General features: G+C 38.6%; 1 protein-coding gene across 11 annotated transcripts in view; it reads left to right on the top strand.

The window, feature by feature from the left end:
* Positions 1–20,348, top strand: part of atp2b3b (ATPase plasma membrane Ca2+ transporting 3b) — a 577,105-nt gene that overhangs the window by 480,977 nt on the left and 75,780 nt on the right. For all 11 annotated transcript variants that reach the window (XM_039774297.1, XM_039774295.1, XM_039774293.1 and 8 more), the window contains one exon: positions 19,519–19,625. In XM_039774297.1, coding sequence (XP_039630231.1) covers positions 19,519–19,625 — 107 coding nt within the window. The remainder of the gene's footprint in view (positions 1–19,518; positions 19,626–20,348) is intronic.

Below are 20,348 nucleotides of genomic sequence, written 5' to 3'. Positions count from 1 at the left end.
TTTGTGCCTTGCTGGTGGTTTATTGCACTGTGCTCCTGTGGGGAAACAATTGGGAAGTGTTTCCCCTCATAATAAACATGTGTGTTTTGGTGAAACTTGGGCTTGGAGTCTGTCTGTGTCGGGTTTGGGCAGATGGTGTGCCCCCGCAGGCCACAATGTACATGACTTGTGAATAATATCAAAAATACACATTATTAATGTAATATTTTTTTCTGTCTACACAGAAATATTTGGTCAAACTTGCAGATGACAGAATATTGTAGAATGGGACAAAGGAGTATAAGCTAATCCTGGACCACATTGTGATAGCTTGATAACACTGATCTAATTTGGATTATGGTAAAAAAAATGTGATGTACTTAAGTTTTGGGAAGGAGGAAGGAAGGTGGTAGTTCACCCACCATTAGTTTTTAAAGCTATGACGTATAGGATGTAGAGAAGCAAACATTTTTGTGTTTCTTGATCACAGATTTACCATCTGAAGGAAAATATACTGAGATATTTAAAAGAAAGGGCAGCTAAGACTTTTTAAGGAAACCCCTCAATATTAATGTTAGGAATGCTTTAATTGGCTGTTAAATCTTCTATTGTATTGATTAAACTTCAGCAAGCCCTTTCCTAATTGACGATGTCAGCTCCTAGGCATATGATCATGCTGATGATGTACCCTGCTTGTAAAAAAAACAACATGTTTTGTACTTTTAAATTCTTGGAAATGAATAGTGAAAGGCCTTCTAATGGCATACTTATCTGATATACTTTTTTAGGACATGATCATAGAGGAGGCAGCACATTAAAGAGGCTGATGTAGACATTATTAAAATATTCTTGGCTATGAGACTTAGTTGATCGTATGCATTGTGGAATTGCATCCAGGCTGACTGTGCATACTTTTCAGCTTATTTTTTTAGAAGAAGCTTAGCAGTGTGTGTAATTTTCTTGATGTAGCTGACATTTAGATTTACTATCTTCTATAGCCTAATGCCCATGAACAATAAGTGATGTGCACCAGCTAGAAGGAGTGAACTTTGTTGCTGTAATGTGCTTATCTTGTTCATGCCCAGTTATGCACTTGAATTAGTGGGTTCCCAGTTGACTTACTTTAATTAATTATCTCCAAAACATTTTGTTTTATCCTTATTAATAATTTCCTTGTTGCCTGTACCAATAGATTGGAAGGAATATAACAAACATGTGACAGACCGTATGAGAAATTTCTACGCCAATTACAGTAGGACACAAGTTATAAACAACAAGGAAGAATTGGGTACAGTATAATTCCTTTAATGCTTGTACAGTATCATTGTGGAGGTGATAGCACGGATGTTGGTCCGGCCTATTCGTAAAGGAAACATCCGCATAAACCACCACTTACCAGCATATTTTTCATCAACATCAGATCCATCACAAACAAAATGGACGAATTACATCTACAGATCTCGAGAACAAACTCGTAAGTGACTGTTGCATTTTACTTTTCACAGAGACATGGCTAAATTTGTTTATTCTAGACACAAACGTTGACCTAGCAAGATGGGATAGCAGCAAAACTCTGGCAAAAGTAAAGGTGGGGAAGTTTCTATTTATGTACATAATGGCTGGTGTACTGACATGAAGAAAATAGGCAATCACTGCTCACTTCATTTGGAGTTTTTGACAATCAAATGCAGGCCCTTTTACTTACCTTTGGGAGCTTACCGTTGTCATAGTTACAGCTGTTTACATTTAAATGCATACTAGCACTGACAGAGCTCAAAGTTACTTGCTCTAGAGATGGGATAGTTTATGGTGTCTTGCGATTCTCTCTTTCTGCACAGGTGGTCATTGGCCTATTATATGTGAGATGAACTCAATAGACCACTGGCACCATCTATAGTTCATGGGCTCCTGTCTGCCTCTATTCAGGGTTTCCTTTGTAGGGAATATGTTGGACCTTAGCTGGATGGCAGCTATGCATTCGGCCTGCTTGATTCCCTTGTGATTGTGTAACCAATTTTTACTGATCTTGTATTGATACATTTAATTTGCAGCAAACACTTATCCCAAAGCCATTCATATTATTACTGGTGATTTCAACCACTCTGACTTAAAAGTAATTCTCCCTAAATTTCATCAATACATCAATTGTGCAACCAGGAGAAAAAACATATTGGACAAGGCTTACTTAAATATCAAGAATTGTTACGGGACAAAACAGTTGCCTCATTTAGGCCAGACAGATCATTTACCTACACTTTTGACTCCAGCATACACTCCCCCTCAGAAGGAAAACCCAAAATCACCACAGATACTGTTAAAACATGGCCAGAAGGAGCATCTTTGCAGCTTCAGGATTACTTTGAAAATACTAACTGGGATATTTTCAAGGATCAGTATTTGGAAGTGTATACATCAGCTGTATTCTGCTACATTAAAAACTGTGTGGACAATGTCACTGTCTGCAAACATATTCTTGTGAACCCCAACCAGAAGCCCTGCAAGATGAAAAAGATCAGATCTCTCCTCAAACAAGCCTCTCCTCAAGCAATGCATCCTTCAGGTCTGGCAACAAAGCCCTTTACAGCATGGCCAGGGCAAACCTAAAAAGAGCCATCAGAGAGGCTACAAATGGAAAATCAAGGACCACTTTGCCAATAATGACCCACTGCAGCTTTGGCAAGGCATCCAGCACATTACCAGTCACAAAACCAGTAACCACATGGCTGTTGATGTGGACATCTTGATGAGAGAGGGACTGAATTATTTCTTTGCTCATTTTGAGGTGGAAGCAGCAGAGACAGTCATGTCTAAGCCCCAGCAAATATACATATGCAGTCTAATTTCACCCACATCAACCATCTACAACCAGACCCTCACAGTGCAAGAGCATGATATTAGGTGGGTACAGAATGGCTTCAGAGCAGAAAGGCTGCCAGTCCTGATGGAATGACAGGACGTGATCTGAATGAATGTGCGGATCAACTCTGTGGTCTTCACAAAGATTTTCAACCTTTCTCTGTCTAAGTAAATCATTCCATCTTACCTGTAGTCTACCACAATCATTCTGCTGCCAAACATAACCTGTCATCATCAGTCTCAAATGACTACTATCCAGTGGCGCTCACTCCATTTATTATTATCAAGTGTTTCAAACAACTGGTCCTATGACACATCAATGCCAACTCCCAAGTCACTGTGTATCAAAACCAGTTTGCTTATAGAGCAAACATCCACAGAAGAAACAATCTCCACAGCCTTACTTACTGCACTTTCCAATCTTGAGCAGCAGGGGAGCTATGTAAGCACTCTCTTTGTATATTTCAGGTCAACTCACTGGCTTAGGACTTTCATGATCTGTCTGCCACTGAATTAAAGATTTTCTGATGAACCATTCTCAGATGATTAGATTAGGCCCCTACTTCACCTCCACCCTAACACTCAACACAGGTGTCCCACAAGGCTGTGTGTTGAGCCCTTTTCTATATGCGTTTTCTACCTATGACTGTGTACCCTCTCATTCCACCAACACCATTAGTAAGCTCACAGATGACACGACTGTGATTGGACTAATTTCAGGAGGAGACGAGACACCCTATAGGGATGAGGCCCAAAGACTGACTGCTTAGTGTAATGAGAACAACATTGCCTTGAACTCAACAAAACAAAAGAAATTATAATAGACTTCCGGAGACACAGCACAAATCAAAACCCAATACACAGCAATGGTGATTGTGTGAAAAGTGTTCCTTCCTTCAAGTTTCTGAGTATATATGTTTCAGATGATCTCTCCTGTTCCATAAACATCACAGTGGCATTCAATAAGGCACCGCAAAAACTCTATTTCCTGAGTATTTCAGGGAAAAACAACCTGAAGGAGCAGCTGCTGGTGTCCTTTTACTGCTGCTCCACTGAGAGTGTGCTGTCATACTACATGTCTTTGTGGTATGCCAGCAGCTCATTGGCAGACAGGAGAGCCCTTCAGAGGATCATAAACTTTCCCAAAAATTATTGGCTGTACACTGTCCTCTTTGGGGGATCTCTTGCTGCCTTCTTCACGAAATTTGGTAGGCGGCTTCTCTGCGCTAACAGAAACCGATGTACATACTTATTTCGATGGTATGACGCCACTGTCGGCCGCCATATTGAACTGTCCAACGTCACTAATTTTCCAATTTCCCCTGTAGGTAGAAGGCTGACCCCATCTTCACAAAATTTGGTAGGTGGCTTCCCTGCGCTAACCAAAACCGATGTACGTACTTATTTCGGTGGTATGACGCCACTGTCGGCCGCCATATTGAATTTTCCAATGTCACTAATTCTCCAAGTTCCCGTGTAGGTAGAAGGCTGAAATTTGGCGCGCTCATTCCTTACAGCTTACTTACAAAAGTTAAGCATGTTTCATTTCGAAATTCTACGCATAACGGTCATAACAGTTGACAACGTTCGGCATGTTAAACTTTCTTATTTATGGCCCCATATTCACGAAATTTGGTAGGTGGCTTCCCTGCACTAACTGAAACCAATGTACGTACTTATTTCGGTGGTATGACGCCACTGTCAGCCGCCATATTGAAGTTTCCAATGTCACTAATTCTCCAACTTCCCGTGTAGGTAGTAGGCTGAAATTTGGTACTTATTTCGGTGGTATGATGCTACTGTTGGCCGCCATATTGAACTTTTCAACAGTCTTTGTTACTTATGGGCCCATCTTCAAGAAATTTGGTACGCGGGTTCCCAACATTAACTGAATCCTACTTACCTACATATATACATCTATAGCCTGCAGCTCAGTCACCGTGTGAGACGGCATTGGGTCCCTCATCCCAACGCCTCCCACGTTGTTGGCTGCCTGCCTATATAAGGCTGTTCGTCGCTCCAGTCTCTACATTCCCTTCCTTGCTTCGCCACGGGATTCACGTCTCCCTGCTGATAACTACAGCCTTTTTATTTAATCCATGGCTTCTCCGCTGTTTTAGTGTTCGTTTGTTGCGATTATAGTTATTGTGTAGGTATTTTAGACTTACTTTACATTGTTCAGGTACCCATTTCCTTTATCATTCCAACCGTACCCCTATTAACATGTCTATCGAGGTGATCACCATCGATCAAAGAACTGTCACTTACCGAGTGGTTTCCATGCCCGGAGATGGCACCTGCCTTTTCCATTCTCTTTGTTACATATTGCACTGCCATATCAGGCTCACTCTTGATGTCCGGAGGAACATTGTGTCTTATGTATTGAATGACTGGGACAGGTTCAAGGTGTGGACTGATGACGGTACAGGAGGTAATTACAGTGGTGTGAAAAACTATTTGCCCCCTTCCTGATTTCTTATTCTTTTGCATGTTTGTCACACAAAATGTTTCTGATCATCAAACACATTTAACCATTAGTCAAATATAACAAAAGTAAACACAAAATGCAGTTTTTAAATGATGGTTTTTATTATTTAGGGAGAAAAAAAAAATCCAAACCTACATGGCCCTGTGTGAAAAAGTAATTGCCCCCTGAACCCAATAACTGGTTGGGCCACCCTTAGCAGCAATAACTGCAATCAAGTGTTTGCGATAACTTGCAATGAGTCTTTTACAGTGCTCTGGAGGAATTTTGGCCCACTCATCTTTGCAGAATTGTTGTAATTCAGCTTTATTTGAGGGTTTTCTAGCATGAACCGCCTTTTTAAGGTCATGCCATAGCATCTCAATTGGATTCAGGTCAGGACTTTGATTAGGCCACTCCAAAGTCTTCATTTTGTTTTTCTTCAGCCATTCAGAGGTGGATTTGCTGGTGTGTTTTGGGTCATTGTCCTGTTGCAGCATCCAAGATTGCTTCAGCTTTAGTTGACGAACAGATGGCCGGACATTCTCCTTCAGGATTTTTTGGTAGACAGTAGAATTCATGGTTCCATCTATCACAGCAAGCCTTCCAGGTCCTGAAGCAGCAAAACAACCCCAGACCATCACACTACCACCACCATATTTTACTGTTGGTATGATGTTCTTTTTCTGAAATGCTGTGTTCCTTTTACGCCAGATGTAACGGGACATTTGCCTTCCAAAAAGTTCAACTTTTGTCTCATCAGTCCACAAGGTATTTTCCCAAAAGTCTTGGCAATCATTGAGATGTTTCTTAGCAAAATTGAGACGAGCCCTAATGTTCTTTTGCTTAACAGTGGTTTGCGTCTTGGAAATCTGCCATGCAGGCCGTTTTTGCCCAGTCTCTTTCTTATGGTGGAGTCGTGAACACTGACCTTAATTGAGGCAAGTGAGGCCTGCAGTTCTTTAGACGTTGTCCTGGGGTCTTTTGTGACCTCTCGGATGAGTTGTCTCTGCGCTCTTGGGGTAATTTTGGTCGGCCGGCCACTCATGGGAAGGTTCACCACTGTTCCATGTTTTTGCCATTTGTGGATAATGGCTCTCACTGTAGTTCGCTGAAGTCCCAAAGTTTAGAAATGGCTTTATAACCTTTACCAGACTGATAGATCTCCATTACTTCTGTTCTCATTTGTTCCTGAATTTCTTTGGATCTTGGCATGATGTCTAGCTTTTGGTCTACTTCTTTGTGTCAGGCAGCTCCTATTTAAGTGATTTCTTGATTGAAACAGGTGTGGCAGTAATCAGGACTGGGGGTGGCTACAGAAATTGAACTCAGGTGTGATACACCACAGTTAGGTTATTTTTTAACAAGGGGGCAATTACTTTTTCACACAGGGCCATGTAGGTTTGGATATTTTTTCTCCCTAAATAATAAAAACCAACATTTAAAAACTGCATTTTGTGTTTACTTGTGTTATATTTGACTAATGGTTAAATGTGTTTGATGATCAGAAACATTTTGTGTGACAAACATGCAAAAGAATAAGAAATCAGGAAGGGCGCAAATAGTTTTTCACACCACTGTATACTACACAGGAGCACTATAAGAGTGAAATACTTAAGCCCTTCACCTATGGTTCTGCATGTGAGTTGATGGCTGCCGCTGAATTGTTCGGTTGTCTTTCAAGTGTACCGAAATGGCGAAATATTTTACACCTTTCGACAACCGCCAATGCCTCTTAAACATCTTAGATTCACAGGTGACAATTTCAGTAGTGGACACGTTGATGTTTATGAATGTTTAAACTCTCAAAAGCTGGATGTGAAGTTATTGATGAAACCGGTTGTATGCTTACAACGCTTGACAGATGCCGAATGTCACTTCAACACAAGTCCTGCAAATACTGTCGTAATTGAAACAAACCATGAAACTCAAACCAGTTATGACAGCAGCAATCCAAGCTGTGAGATTTCAGACAAGATTACTTTTCACATGGCCAACTGTACGTTGCATGCTCAAGAGTATGCTCAGAGCACAGCTTGGTCATATTACAACAAATAACAACAAATAATTATTGGTATATTTTCCCTCAGTGTTAAAAGGTTTAATTTTTTTCTTAATAAAAATTTTAAGGCAGTACTTCGCCGCTGCGAAGTGCGGGTATTTTGCTAGTTGTATTATAATTTAATTATGTCCATTAAATGTGAATGCACCTTCAGGAATACTGCAATTTCATTGTACTAACTGCAATGACAATAAAAGGAATCTGAATCTTAATCGTATGGATGTGAAGGTTAGTCTACAGATTAAAGATGCAGATAATGGATCAGTATACTTGATTTACAAATAAAGACAAGCTTGATTGTACTGGGCTATTGCTTCAATATCAAAATAATCAGACTTTCACTATATCATTGTATGACCATGATGATTGCTGCATGGCCAGTGACAAAATGTAGTCCTGTACAAGAGTGGGAATTAAAGTGTTGGCATCTATCAAAAAGTAACTGTCAAGAACAACACCATTCCAAGTCTCCCTTTTTGTATCCTCCTTAGCCTTACATTTGCTTCTCAAAAAATTATGTAAAAAGCATATTTTTTGGCTTGAAAAAATTAGATTTTTATTAAATCTCATGTTTCTACTGTAAAACATACAAAACACCAAAAGTACAAAGTCAGAAGTGTAGATAGTATAATAATTATGCAAATAATATGAACATCACACCGAACATGTGCGATTGATGCGAGTGTCACTTTCGGATTGCCAGAATCGCTTCCAGTTTAACTGACTGTTTCAATTTCACTGCCTGAAGGCAAATTCACTTCATCATCACTGCTGATGAGAGACTTTTTTTACAAGACACCATTATAAGGTATCTACACCTGACGCTTATGCAAGACATGCCTATACTGTTGCCTGAGTAATACTCAGCACTAAAGCTGTTGGCACGTTTACAGCCCAAGTAAATCTCGGGTTTTGCACAATACGCTTCTATACTGTTGCCGAGTGTTGCTCGGGTCTATCGCTAAGGAGTTTAATAAATGTAGAAAATGTGGAAGGAAGGTCATAGCCAAAAGTGTATTTTAAATTCTGTAAAGTAGGGCTGCAACAACTAATCTTCATAATCAAAATAATCAATTACTTAAAAACGTGAGAAATGACCACTTTCATCGATTAGTTAATTATGTCATTAGGCTGAGTACATTGTGCTGTGCAGTTGTGTTACTACTACATTCAGTTGTGAGCATATTTGAAAAAAGCCAGAAAAGACAGTGCAACCTTAGACTTCTAGAGTATGTGAGGACTTTACTCTGAACAGAAAACAACTAAGGTTGTGAGTTGGAAAATGTGTTGGTCTGACATCATATGGCACAAGAACACAACAGAGATGCACAAACATTTCAATAAGAAACATACTGTTACAGGCTCTGTTGAGGAGAAATTCTTGCTGTTATCCCAGTAAGCTGAATGTTAATTCACCATTATGTGATACAAATACATGAACACAATGTTTTCTAGGCAAGGCATAATGACATGACTTTCAATTTGAAGTGAAGAATAATTTGAGTAATAGTCCAGACCTCTGCAGTGTGAATAAAACACAAGCATATGTGACAGAATTTCATGATAGGCGACTACAAAATACGTGTCATTAGCCACTAGCTAGTAAACATTCAGATTTCCATTTACCGTATTTGGTGTTTGATTTTTTTTTTTTTTTGACATGATCACTATTCTAAATTTTAGAGCTGCATTGCAAGCATGCATACCCATTTAACTTTAGTGTGTGTTTACAAAAAATGGATACAAAGAAACATAAATCCCTGTCCGATTAGGCACATGCACTGCATCCACCACACAACATACTCCCTCGGCATGCCAAACTAGGACCCAAATGCAGCACTTCAGCACCACACTAATTTGAATGGAACAGTGTGAGATTTTTTTTTTACAGTGGCTGGAGTGCCAATCCTGCCACCAACCTTCAAATTTTCCCTTGCAGGTTGGAGGATCTGCTTGAAGGGCTGGATGCATGTTAACATCATACCCAGGATGGAGCAATTGCAGGTTAACAGCCTTGCTCATAGGTCCGATGGAGTGAAATCACTTCTGGCATTTATAGGATTCAAATCAACAACCTTCCAATTGTCAGTGCAGACTCCTAGATTCAGAGCCACCACTTCAACTTTCTAAGCAGAAAACTTTTTTTTTTTAATTCTTGTAAGGAAATCAATCAGTGAGAGTTTGTACAATCTGGAGAAACGTGATAATGTGCAAGTACTGCTGCATCAAGCCCAGTTTATCCAGAAAACAGAATTTGTGCCAGGGTCACACTGTATCAGATATGAAAATCCAACAGCAAATAACATGAAGTAGGCCATGACAGTTTGTTGGCTGCAAGCAAATGTGCCAAACAGTTTGAGATGGTAAAAGGTTTCTAGACACAAAAAAGATGAATGATAATGTAAAAAGATACAATCTTTCAATTAAAATAAACTTGACATATTACATGGCAATTGAAGAACTGAATTTCACACAAACAAAATCACTTATTTTACTGCTAAAGGAAAATAGTCTGGACATTTCCTCAATATATGACAAATAATAAAGTCATGATGGTGCCACAGATTCTTTTGTGGTGGAATATTGTGGTGGTCAGACATTTACATGATGCTTTGCCAGTAAACTGTCTCTTTCACAGACAATTAACAGACATGACACTGTTATATTCATGAACAAATAACAGATTTTAACATTCAATCCATCTCCAGTTTTTCAATCTCAATACAGCTAACTCTTTCAGAAAATCATAAAGATTTCCCCCCAAATACTATACAATCACTGTGTGTTAACGTTTTTTTGTCAGTTGTTTTTCTGTTAAGAAATACTATAAAATGCTAGTAATGAACTTTGATCAGTGCTCTTTATATTTCTTATTAAAGAGCTCATTTTAAATTAACAGCCTCTACTTTAATTATTTCTTTCATTGTTTTAAACACTTCTGGCATACCTCTTCTTAAGCTTTGTTGACTGAATCAAAAAATAAATAAATAAATAAAATGAATCAACCACACTCACACTGGGCCAGCTAAGAATTCACACTTTAGCTAACACATCTTTGGAATGTGAGAAGAAAACATTTAAGTACCTATGCAGACCCAACATAAATGTGCAAACACCACACACAGTGATCAAGTATAAGACTGAAACATATGGTAGTGAATCTGTAAGACTGAACACAGTGACATACATGTCTTCATATATATAACATTTGTAGATCCTATGTCTAAAGCCCATACATTTTTAAAAATGATTACTTAACCACCTACCCATCCTTTGTTAACCAGTACTAATATTTCTTATATAAATTAAAAGAACAGTGGTCTCATCAATAATCTCTAAATGCTTAACAAAATAACTTGTTGTTACCTTCAATTTCTCATTTTTCAGTATGATAACTAGCCTCTAATATAGTACCTTATCAAAAGTTGTTTGAAAATTTACATTGATTATGCAACAAGCACCGAGATGGAAAGACCAATACACACACCAAATGAGTTAAGTTTGATTTATTTAACAACAAATCATTTACAGTTGTATTTCTAGCAAAAATCACCTTTCTGCTGTTAAAGTGGTGGAAGACTACCCTTAAAAACGAGAATTACCTAAGCCAGCTGGGGCTTATTCCTCTTTTGCAGTGTTCCTGATCATCATCTAGCATCATGTGCCATGACCTTCTCCATCCATCCTGTTAATATCTACAAGGCTGTATTTATAATCCTCTGGGAGTCTCCACCTGCACTCTGATAACTTTTTGGATTTATAAGTGCGACAAGAAAGTTCCAGGAGTTCTTGAAATGCATAGCTTAGCTCATTCCATTCATCTTAATAGTTCAATAACCTATATGATCAGCATTTTGTCTTGCTTATTACAGAAAATTAAATCTAAGCTAAAGCTATTGTTGTCAGTGTTAAAGTGGTACTATCTAAAGAAATAACCCTTATACTTCTAAACTTCTATTTCTGTAATCTAGTATTTGTTGTGTTTTACCAGTTTATACTTAGGTAATTAAATTATCTGGTTAATTTGAAATCCCAATCTAAACTATATATTGACACCACTACCAGTTGGAAGCATTGTTAGGTAACATGTTAAAAGTAACTTAAATTACGTAGTCAGATTACTTTTCAAAGTAACACATATTCTAATGGGCAGCACGGTGGCGCAGTGGTAGTGCTGCTGCTTCGCAGTTAGGAGACCTGGGTTCTCTTCCCGGCTCCTCCCTGCATGGAGTTTGCATGTTCTCCCCGTGTCTGCGTTGGTTTCCTCCTACAGTCCAAAGACATGCAGGTTAGGTGCATTGGTGATCCTAAATTGTACTTGGTGTGTATGTGTGTGTGTGCCCTGCGGTGGGCTGGCGCCCTGCCTGGGGATTTGTTCCTGCCTTGCGCGCTGGGATTGGCTCCAGAAAACCCCTGTGACCCTGTGTTAGGATATAGTGGGTTGGATAATGACTGACTGACGGACATATTCTGATGCAATACTTATTGCATTGAAGGAAATATACTTGCAATGCTAAAAAGAAAAAGAAATACTGTAGATATTAGTTGCTGCATTACTAGAGAAGCTTAATCCCAACACTTAAAAAAAAAAATACATTTTTGCCACGGCATTGCCTGCTGGGGTCGGTAACATTGTACACACGGATCTTGAGGAAGAGGTTAAGCATATGCGTAGCATTCAATCAAGTAAAAAAAAAAAAAATTAAACAAATGTTATAAGCTTACATTTAATCCTACATGCACTGAGTGAACCAGTGATTATTGCAGCACCACTGAATATTTGGAAAAAAAACAGAATGTGGTGGACAGTCTACCGGTCCTTATCTGAGATCAGTCACATACCCAAGAAAAAAGAATGTGCTGCGTGTAATGCTGGGGCAGAAACCAAGTGCCAGTTTAGTTTTCATCCAGCTTTTTGCTATAGATATGCTGAAAGAGTGTAATCTGGTGGCATAGCTGTTAATGTTCATACTTTGAATCTTCCATCTTGGGGATTAAAAAAGGGTATTTACTTTACAGAACATGAAGGACTGAACATATTGGTAAAATACAAGGAAATTATCAAATTTGTCTTTGTTTCTGGTCAGTTTCATGAAGGTTCATATATGGGTCAGGTTGGGGAGCATGCACTGGTGCAGCACATTGTGTACCCACCACATGCTGAAACAACTCAGGATCCTAATTGGCAATCCTCAAGACAGGCACGTGGTCTAGTCCCACCCTGTAGAAATGACCATCTATCTGCTGCAGACAGGTGTTATCTGAGCATCCCCTTGGCCTGGCTCAGCAGCTCGGGTCCTAATAATGAGGATCCTGTGGACCAGATCTCTCATCACTTGCTATTTAAATGGAAAAAAATCTTGGAACAAAGTTTTAATAATGATGATTTGACTGCTGAGATGTACACCTGTGCATGTGTGTAATAAGTTTACTTCTCCTCTCTGCTGTTTCATAGTGTAATGATCTGACTGGATATTCAGAGCAGCTACTGAGCACTGTGCTTTAAAAATGTGCAGTGTGATATGCAAATGAAATGCAGAGCACAAGAAACAGGATGGTGTGTAGTAGGTGATGGAATGAAGACACCCTGTCTCAGTGTTGGTGAGAGGGAGGGGAAGCAAACACTGTGCGCGGAAGGAAAGAGCAACATGGTATGTGGGAACAGCACAGTACAGTGCTCAGTAACTTTCCATTCACATTGGCCCTCTGAATATCAAGCCATATCATTAAAAAATTATGTTTCGCATTCACAATTGGTACATTGCTGCCAGCCCCTGTAAAGGAGTGTAGTTCTCACTTCATTTATTTACTGTTGTTTTACGGAATCCCTAAAGCAACATGGGTAAACTAAAGTCCTTTACAGTTTGTACACATGAAACTTTCTGGTGCTCATGCAAAAGTCTGAAAAGATTTTTTTGTTTTCCCATATTCTTTGGGCTCTGTAGAGTTTGCATGGGCCATGACACTTATTAAATTATAGCCTGCAAAATCACTGATACATGTGAGCATGTGTGTGAAAATTTGAGAAGGAAGCAACACATTGATTTTCGCAAATATTTCAACTCTACTTAACCAAAACAGACAGGTCAGAATGAAGAACAGGCAACAGAGGAAGAAGAGTAGACCACCACAAAGAAGAAGAAGAATTCAGAAATATCTGACTATGAGGCAAAAAGACAACGTAGCTTTTTGGTTTCTTGGACAAAAGAATTTCAGTGGCTGAAACATAAGGCAAATGACACAATGTTCTGGTGTGTGTATCGTTAATTCACTTCAATTTCTGACTAGACGAGCGATTTTGTTACTGAAAACAGTAATGTTAGGAAAGACCCTATCAAAAAGCATGACAAATCATCATCACAAGAAATGTATGGGTGCCCAGTCTGCAGCTTCTTTACCTGAACAAAAGCCAATGGCAAAGAACCTAATAAAAATTAACAAAGCACTGCATGAATTCCTGACAAAACCTTTCAGAACAGCATACTGTGTTGCCAAAGTGAACCGCTATTAGCAAAATTTAACACTCCTTGCAAACCTCAAGCAGCAAATGGCCTTGATCTTGGTTATAATTATATTGATAATTGTCACAATGGTCATGCATGCAGAGAATTTATTGGAGCAATAGCACAAATGTCAAGAAATCAGATGAAAAGGAAATACAAGAAAGCAAATTCTTTTCAGTTCTTGCAGATGATAGTACAGACACTGGCATCATGGAACTGGTGTTGGTTCATGTCAGGTATGTGAAAAATAATGGTGACATATCCACTTACATGATTGAATGTTATCCAGTGTAGAGCGCAAATGCTTCAGGTGTTTTAGAAGCTATTGATGAGGCAGTGAACACCATGGGTATCGGTGAAGAGACATAGAAGGAGAAAGTAGTGTGTGCAAATTTTGATGGAGCCGCAGTTATGATGGGCGAGAAAACAGAAGTAGCTGTGAGACTGAAACAGCGGATACCCCACATGACAACAATCTATTCTGTGGCACACAAATTAGAACTAGCAGTACTGGATTGTGTGGAAGGCTGTAAATAAGTGAACTACTTAATGAGAAAGTGACTCTTTTCAGTGGCCTGAAAAGCACACCATGGCTGCCAAGCAAGGTTAAGATGTGTAAAGGCTGTGGAATAAAATTACACAAAATAAACATTTTTACCTAACAAGGGAATTATGTTCCAGGTGTCTTGAACCTTTTCCAGAATACAGTCAGGAACTAACACCCCTGGAAGATAAAGAGTAGAGAGGTGGAGACTACTTCATGGAAGCCAGGAACCTGATAAAAATGTGCCCTCAGCATCGAGTGGCACTTTCTCATCTGTGAATTCAGTTGAGATCTCAGATTCAGAATTTGACACAGACTGATACATGTTTAAATTTGTTGTATTTATTGTTCATTGTATTGTTCATACAAGTTTTAATTCAGTTAGAAAGAATGCATATTTGTGTTGATTAATATCAATGCTTTTTACTTGATTGCCAAATAATTTATGTATGATTGTTGGTATTTCTGTTTGGGAAATAAATGTTTTTGATTGATTTTTTGACTGTATCTAACTTTCCACATCCAGTCTTCTTCTCAGGTCACTGAATAGCGTCCATGTCTCGCAACCATTTTGCAATATATACATATACTTACTCATCGACCAGTGACTGAAGCAGTCTGATTTTTTGCCTAAGAAGTCGACTGCATCCTGGCACTGGGGGATTTCATCAAGCGCACAAACGTGAATATTGGTAGAGTTTCATTGCAGGCTTTGTTGATTTTAATAAGTTGATCCAGCTGCCTGTGGGACATCCTGAGACTTCATGGGAATCCCCCAGAAGTTGCTGGATGTTATGACTGGTTTGCACACTGGTACTCTGTGTGCTGAGCAGAGTGGAGGTAGGTAGACCCTCTGTGTTTTTCCCAGTTGATTCTGGGATTCATCAGCTATGTGTTCTTGCTCTTAACCTGTTCAGTGCTTGCATGGACTGGGTGTTGGGTGGGGTTGTGTGATGCAGCGGCTGTGGGGCATCTGTTGGTGAAGTAAGGTTCACTGATCTTGGCTTTGCCACCAATGCTATGATCTTTGTGAAGTTAATGGTGGCTCAAATCAGGGCTCTTGAGAAACTGAGTGATGAGTCTGAGTGTGTAGACTTGCGAGTCTCCTGAATAAAAACCAACATCCAGGACTTTAATGATCTCTTGTGCACAGCCATCAGCAGTGGATCTTTCTGTAGAGAGAATGTTGACCGAATTAAGAAGTTTATATACCATGGCAGCAACATTCATGTCTCCAGTGACTATTTCTGTGATGTCAGTAGACAGTCTGGGAGAGCATGAGGGGACATGAGGCCGCTAGAAATAGGTATAGGGTACTCTTGATATATTTGCGAGGACTTTGAGAGTTCTGATGCTTCCTGTTTTGCTATAGATAGATAGATAGATAGATAGATAGATAGATAGATAGATAGATAGATAGATAGATAGATAGATAGATAGATAGATAGATAGATAGATAGATAGATAGATAGATAGATACTTTATTAATCCCAAGGGGAAATTTACGTACTTATTCACATACTATATATGTTTACTTCCTTTGGAAATATGGGCTTAGGATTTAACAACAAATGCTAGCCATTAAAGTACATAGTTTTTCATACAAAAGAAGAAAAAGCAATACAAAAGTAATGCACAACATTTTTATAATAAGCAACTCTAATAACGTATTTAGTTACTTTTTTTGTAAGTAATGAGTAATGTAACTAGGTTGCTTTTAAATTTAATGTCCCCCAAAACTGTCTGGGACCAGGGCAATCTTAACAGCATCATATACCCTCAGGCAACGTAGTGCACTGGGGCCCCCGTTTTAATAACAAAACAGATACATACATAGGCTTCAGAAACATCATGGGCCCCTATACTCCTAAGGCCCCTGGACAGCACCTGTTGTACCTATATGTTAAGATTGCCCTGACTGGGACATTCTTTACCTCATTCCCTGTCATGTCCTATGCTATGTTAAATCCAGTCTCTAGGATTCAGACAGCTTTCTGCTAAATCTATGACATATTTGCAGTGTAAGTCAATTTATATTACTCACATTTATTTCTATATTTTTAAATCTTCTAATATTAAGAAAACCAATTTTTGATCTGTTACTGATTTTATGTTCCTTTCCTTACACTATTTCATCTATGGACAATGACATATGGAGTCCCCTCAATTCTGGTCAGAAACAGTACATCCCGAGGCAGTCTCCCACCTCATGACACAGGAAGGCAGCACGCTGGACTCAGTGCTGTCAGAGCAAACCTGTGTGTATATCCCACATTAACTAAGTCCTGTGCAAACAATTCATTCTTGAGTTTGGTATAGGGTCCAGTCACACCTGTGCTTTTTCTGTAGTGATGTAATGCAAGGAATCCACGGTGCTTCAGTAAAGTCAATTATATTCTGTGACACCAATTCAAATCATCACAGGAGAATGCAGTGCATGTATTTGCATTTGTTCTTCAGGAAAATGCACTGCACTAAACATCAGCCCCTTGCTATTCCCTAGAAACCTTCTTATTCTGTTTCCTGCTTCTTCCAGATAAGACTGATGACACACACACTCCCAAGCATTGCATACAAATTTAATCAATATCATCCCTGTCTCTAATGCATCTTTTAAACTTAAATTTCCATGATTGTTTTCTTAATTTGCAAAGTAGGCATCATACTAAAAGAACATCAAAACACACATCATTAGAGTCAACAAAATTATATGGATGTGACAAGAAATCACAATTTTTTTTAACTAAAAAACTTTATTTAAAGGCAAAATGACAGGCAAATGCATGCAGAGTTAGTGAATGAAAAAGCATATAAGATATACTGTATATGTGTTAAAGACTATTAAAAATATACTAGGGGGCTTTGCCCCCTGCTCGCTTCATTCTCTACTCCCCCCCTCCGGCCTGCACTACGTACCTGCCACTTCGTGTCTCTGCCTCTTGCGTTGTGAAGAGGGGGGCTGAACACACCCCAAGGAGACATGGTTGCTCCTCTGAAAGCCCCTCTTAAATGGTGATACAATGGGAAACAAATAGGGTTTTTTTTTTACCTCCACTTTGCTCAGCCAGCTTCTGGCATGCTGCTGCTGCCGCCGTGATCTGCATCCTGCGCGGCAAAATTCTGTCAAAATTGCAGATTTTGTGTAATAAAAATGAAAACAAGGTAAATCCTTTCAGAACTTATTGTACTTTTATTGCAAAATTGCAATCTATGCAAAGAAGATGAAAGCAAATCAGAAACTGTTAAGTGAAAAAAGGAAATAAAATCAGCCTAACTATATTAGTGTGCACACCCTTTAATAATCCAAGATGTGGCTGTGTTCATAATGATCAAATCACAATACGTCTCATGTTAAATAGTAGTTAGTATACACCTGATATCAACTAACGTGGCTCTGATTGAACTCAGATAAAGTTTGATTATTATGATATCCACTTGGTTGCAGCATACTCCAAAAGCCATGGTCTACAAAGAACTTTTAAAACATAAATGAGATCTCATCATTGAAAAGTATCAGTCAGGGCAGGAGTACAAAAAAAGTATCCAAACCATTAAACATCCCATGGAGCATGGTAAAGACAGTCATCAACAAGTGGAGAAAAATATGGCTCAACAGTGACTCCACTAAAACAAGAGGAAAACTGGTCTGGGAGGCTACCAAGAGACCTACAGCAACAACAAGGAGCTGCAGGATTTCCTGGCAAGTACTGGATCTTCCCCACATACGCCAACAATCAGTTGAATTCTTCATATGTCCGGGTTGTGGGGTAGTCTTTTCTCATAAAGATACAGATCCAAGTCCAGCAACACTTTGCAAAAAGGTATACCCCAGAACTATCTGGAAAATGTGTTATGGTCTGATGAGACCAAGGTCAAAGTATTTGGCCATATATTCCAAAGGGTATGTTTGGTACAAAAATAGCACAGCACATCATCAAAAGAACACTATATCCACAGTGAAGCATGGTGGAGCATGCTTTGAGGTTGCTTTTCTTCAAGTGGAACTGTAGTTTTAGTCAATGTGGATGGAATTATGAATAGCTCCAACTATCAGTCTATTTTGGCACAAAACCTTCAACCATCTGCTAGGAAGCTGAAGATGAAGAGGAACTTCATCTTTCAAGATGATAACAACCCAAAGCATACACCAAAATCAACAAAGTAATGGCTTCATCAAAGGAGGATCAAGGTTCTGGAATGGCCCGGCAAGAGACCAGACCGTAATCCAATTGAAAATGTGTGGGGTGACCTAAAGATAGTTGTGCATAGCGAGATGCCCTGATAATTTGACAGATCTGGAAATTTTTGGAAGGGGAAGTGGGCAAAAAGTCCAGATGTGCCAAACTGATAGACTTTTACCCATAAAGACTGAGTGCTGTAATAAAATCAAAAGGTGCTTCAACTAAGCATTAGTTTAAGGGATATGCATACTAATGCAACTAGGTTTTTGTATATATTTTTTTTCTTTTTCACTAAACAGTTTCTAATTTGTATTCCCTATCTTTTTTAATGTAATTTTGCAATAATGGCGGAATAAGTTCTGATTGGATTTTTATTGGTTTCAGTACAAAATCTGTGATTTTGGCAAGTGTGTGTAGACTTCTTATATCCACTGTATGCGTGAGTGTGCATACACAGCAAAACACAACAAGATCAAGTAAAAACAACTTCATCCTATACAATGCTTTGTGAGAAGGTTATGTCATTCAAATACGAATATGGTGGCACCGATAAACACACAAGCTCACATATGTGGAAAAACCCCCATATAGCACCAAATACAGTATAACATTCCGTATAATGGCAGATCATAAGATTAAAAATAAATACAGTCGTATACACTCAAAAGGTTTTCTGAAATAGTTAAGCTTATTAGAGCATGTAGCTATAACAGGACTGCTAAGACAATGCAGTTGATACTAGTAATAAATTAAACAATTTGTTTCACAACTATTTTAGAGAACTGGCCCCAAACATTCATTTTGTGTGAAACTTTGCAATTGCAAAATGTGAAACTCACTAAAATAATTTTTGGGGGGTTTCTAAACTTGTTTGAGGCGAAAACTACAGAAGCCTATTTCAATGGAAGCACTATTGTTTTTCCTTTCAGGCATAATTGACAGCAGCATTGTAGAACAAAGGCAAGTGGTAGCAGTGACAGGAGATGGGACCAATGACGGGCCAGCTCTCAAGAAAGCGGATGTTGGTTTTGCTATGGTAAGGTTAATTATATTGATATGGAAGAAAATAATTCATATACTTTTAATAAAGATAAGAAATGTTATACACAATTTAATTTTTTTTTTGCAATTTAGGTGACTTCAAGAAAAGGACATAATGACTTATTTAAAAATATGACTAAGCTGTCCTAGTATCTCCTCCAGTAAATTCCATTCAACTTTATTATTATTGTTTGTTTACATGACACTTTTAATGAAAGTCACTTATGATACTAAGATTCTTTACAGTTTTTAACATGTATTTTTAATATTGGCAGGCAGAGACTTGCTCAGGGTTACACTGTAAGGTGAGCAAATGGATCAAATGGCATAAATTCTGCTCCATGTTCTACATATTAACGCACACACACTATTTGATCCAACATAACAGAGCCATTTGGTCAAGGCTCCCTTTTTTACAGTATGACTACACTGCCTACCTGATTCCACTAGTGTTCAAAATTGTTTTTTCAGAATTTAGGTAAATTAAAGCTTGATTCAGTCAGAGAATCTTGAAATTTGGAGCCTTTGTTGCTTAAGCCCAGACAATTGCTTTAACCTATTCTTATAGTAAATGCTGTAACTTAGTGAAAATAAGTATTTTATTAGACTTATAGGTATTATTAGCAAAGTTTATTTTGTACACCCAGTGCGAGTAGTATTTGCATTTTAATAAAACAATATAAACCTTTAACTAATATTGACAGAAACAAGATCAATA

Source organism: Polypterus senegalus, chromosome 13 (genome assembly GCF_016835505.1).
Source record: "Polypterus senegalus isolate Bchr_013 chromosome 13, ASM1683550v1, whole genome shotgun sequence".
Classification (NCBI taxonomy): Eukaryota; Metazoa; Chordata; class Cladistia; order Polypteriformes; family Polypteridae; genus Polypterus; species Polypterus senegalus.
Note: the sequence above shows the minus strand (reverse complement) of the source record. Positions and strands in the feature narration are given on the sequence as shown.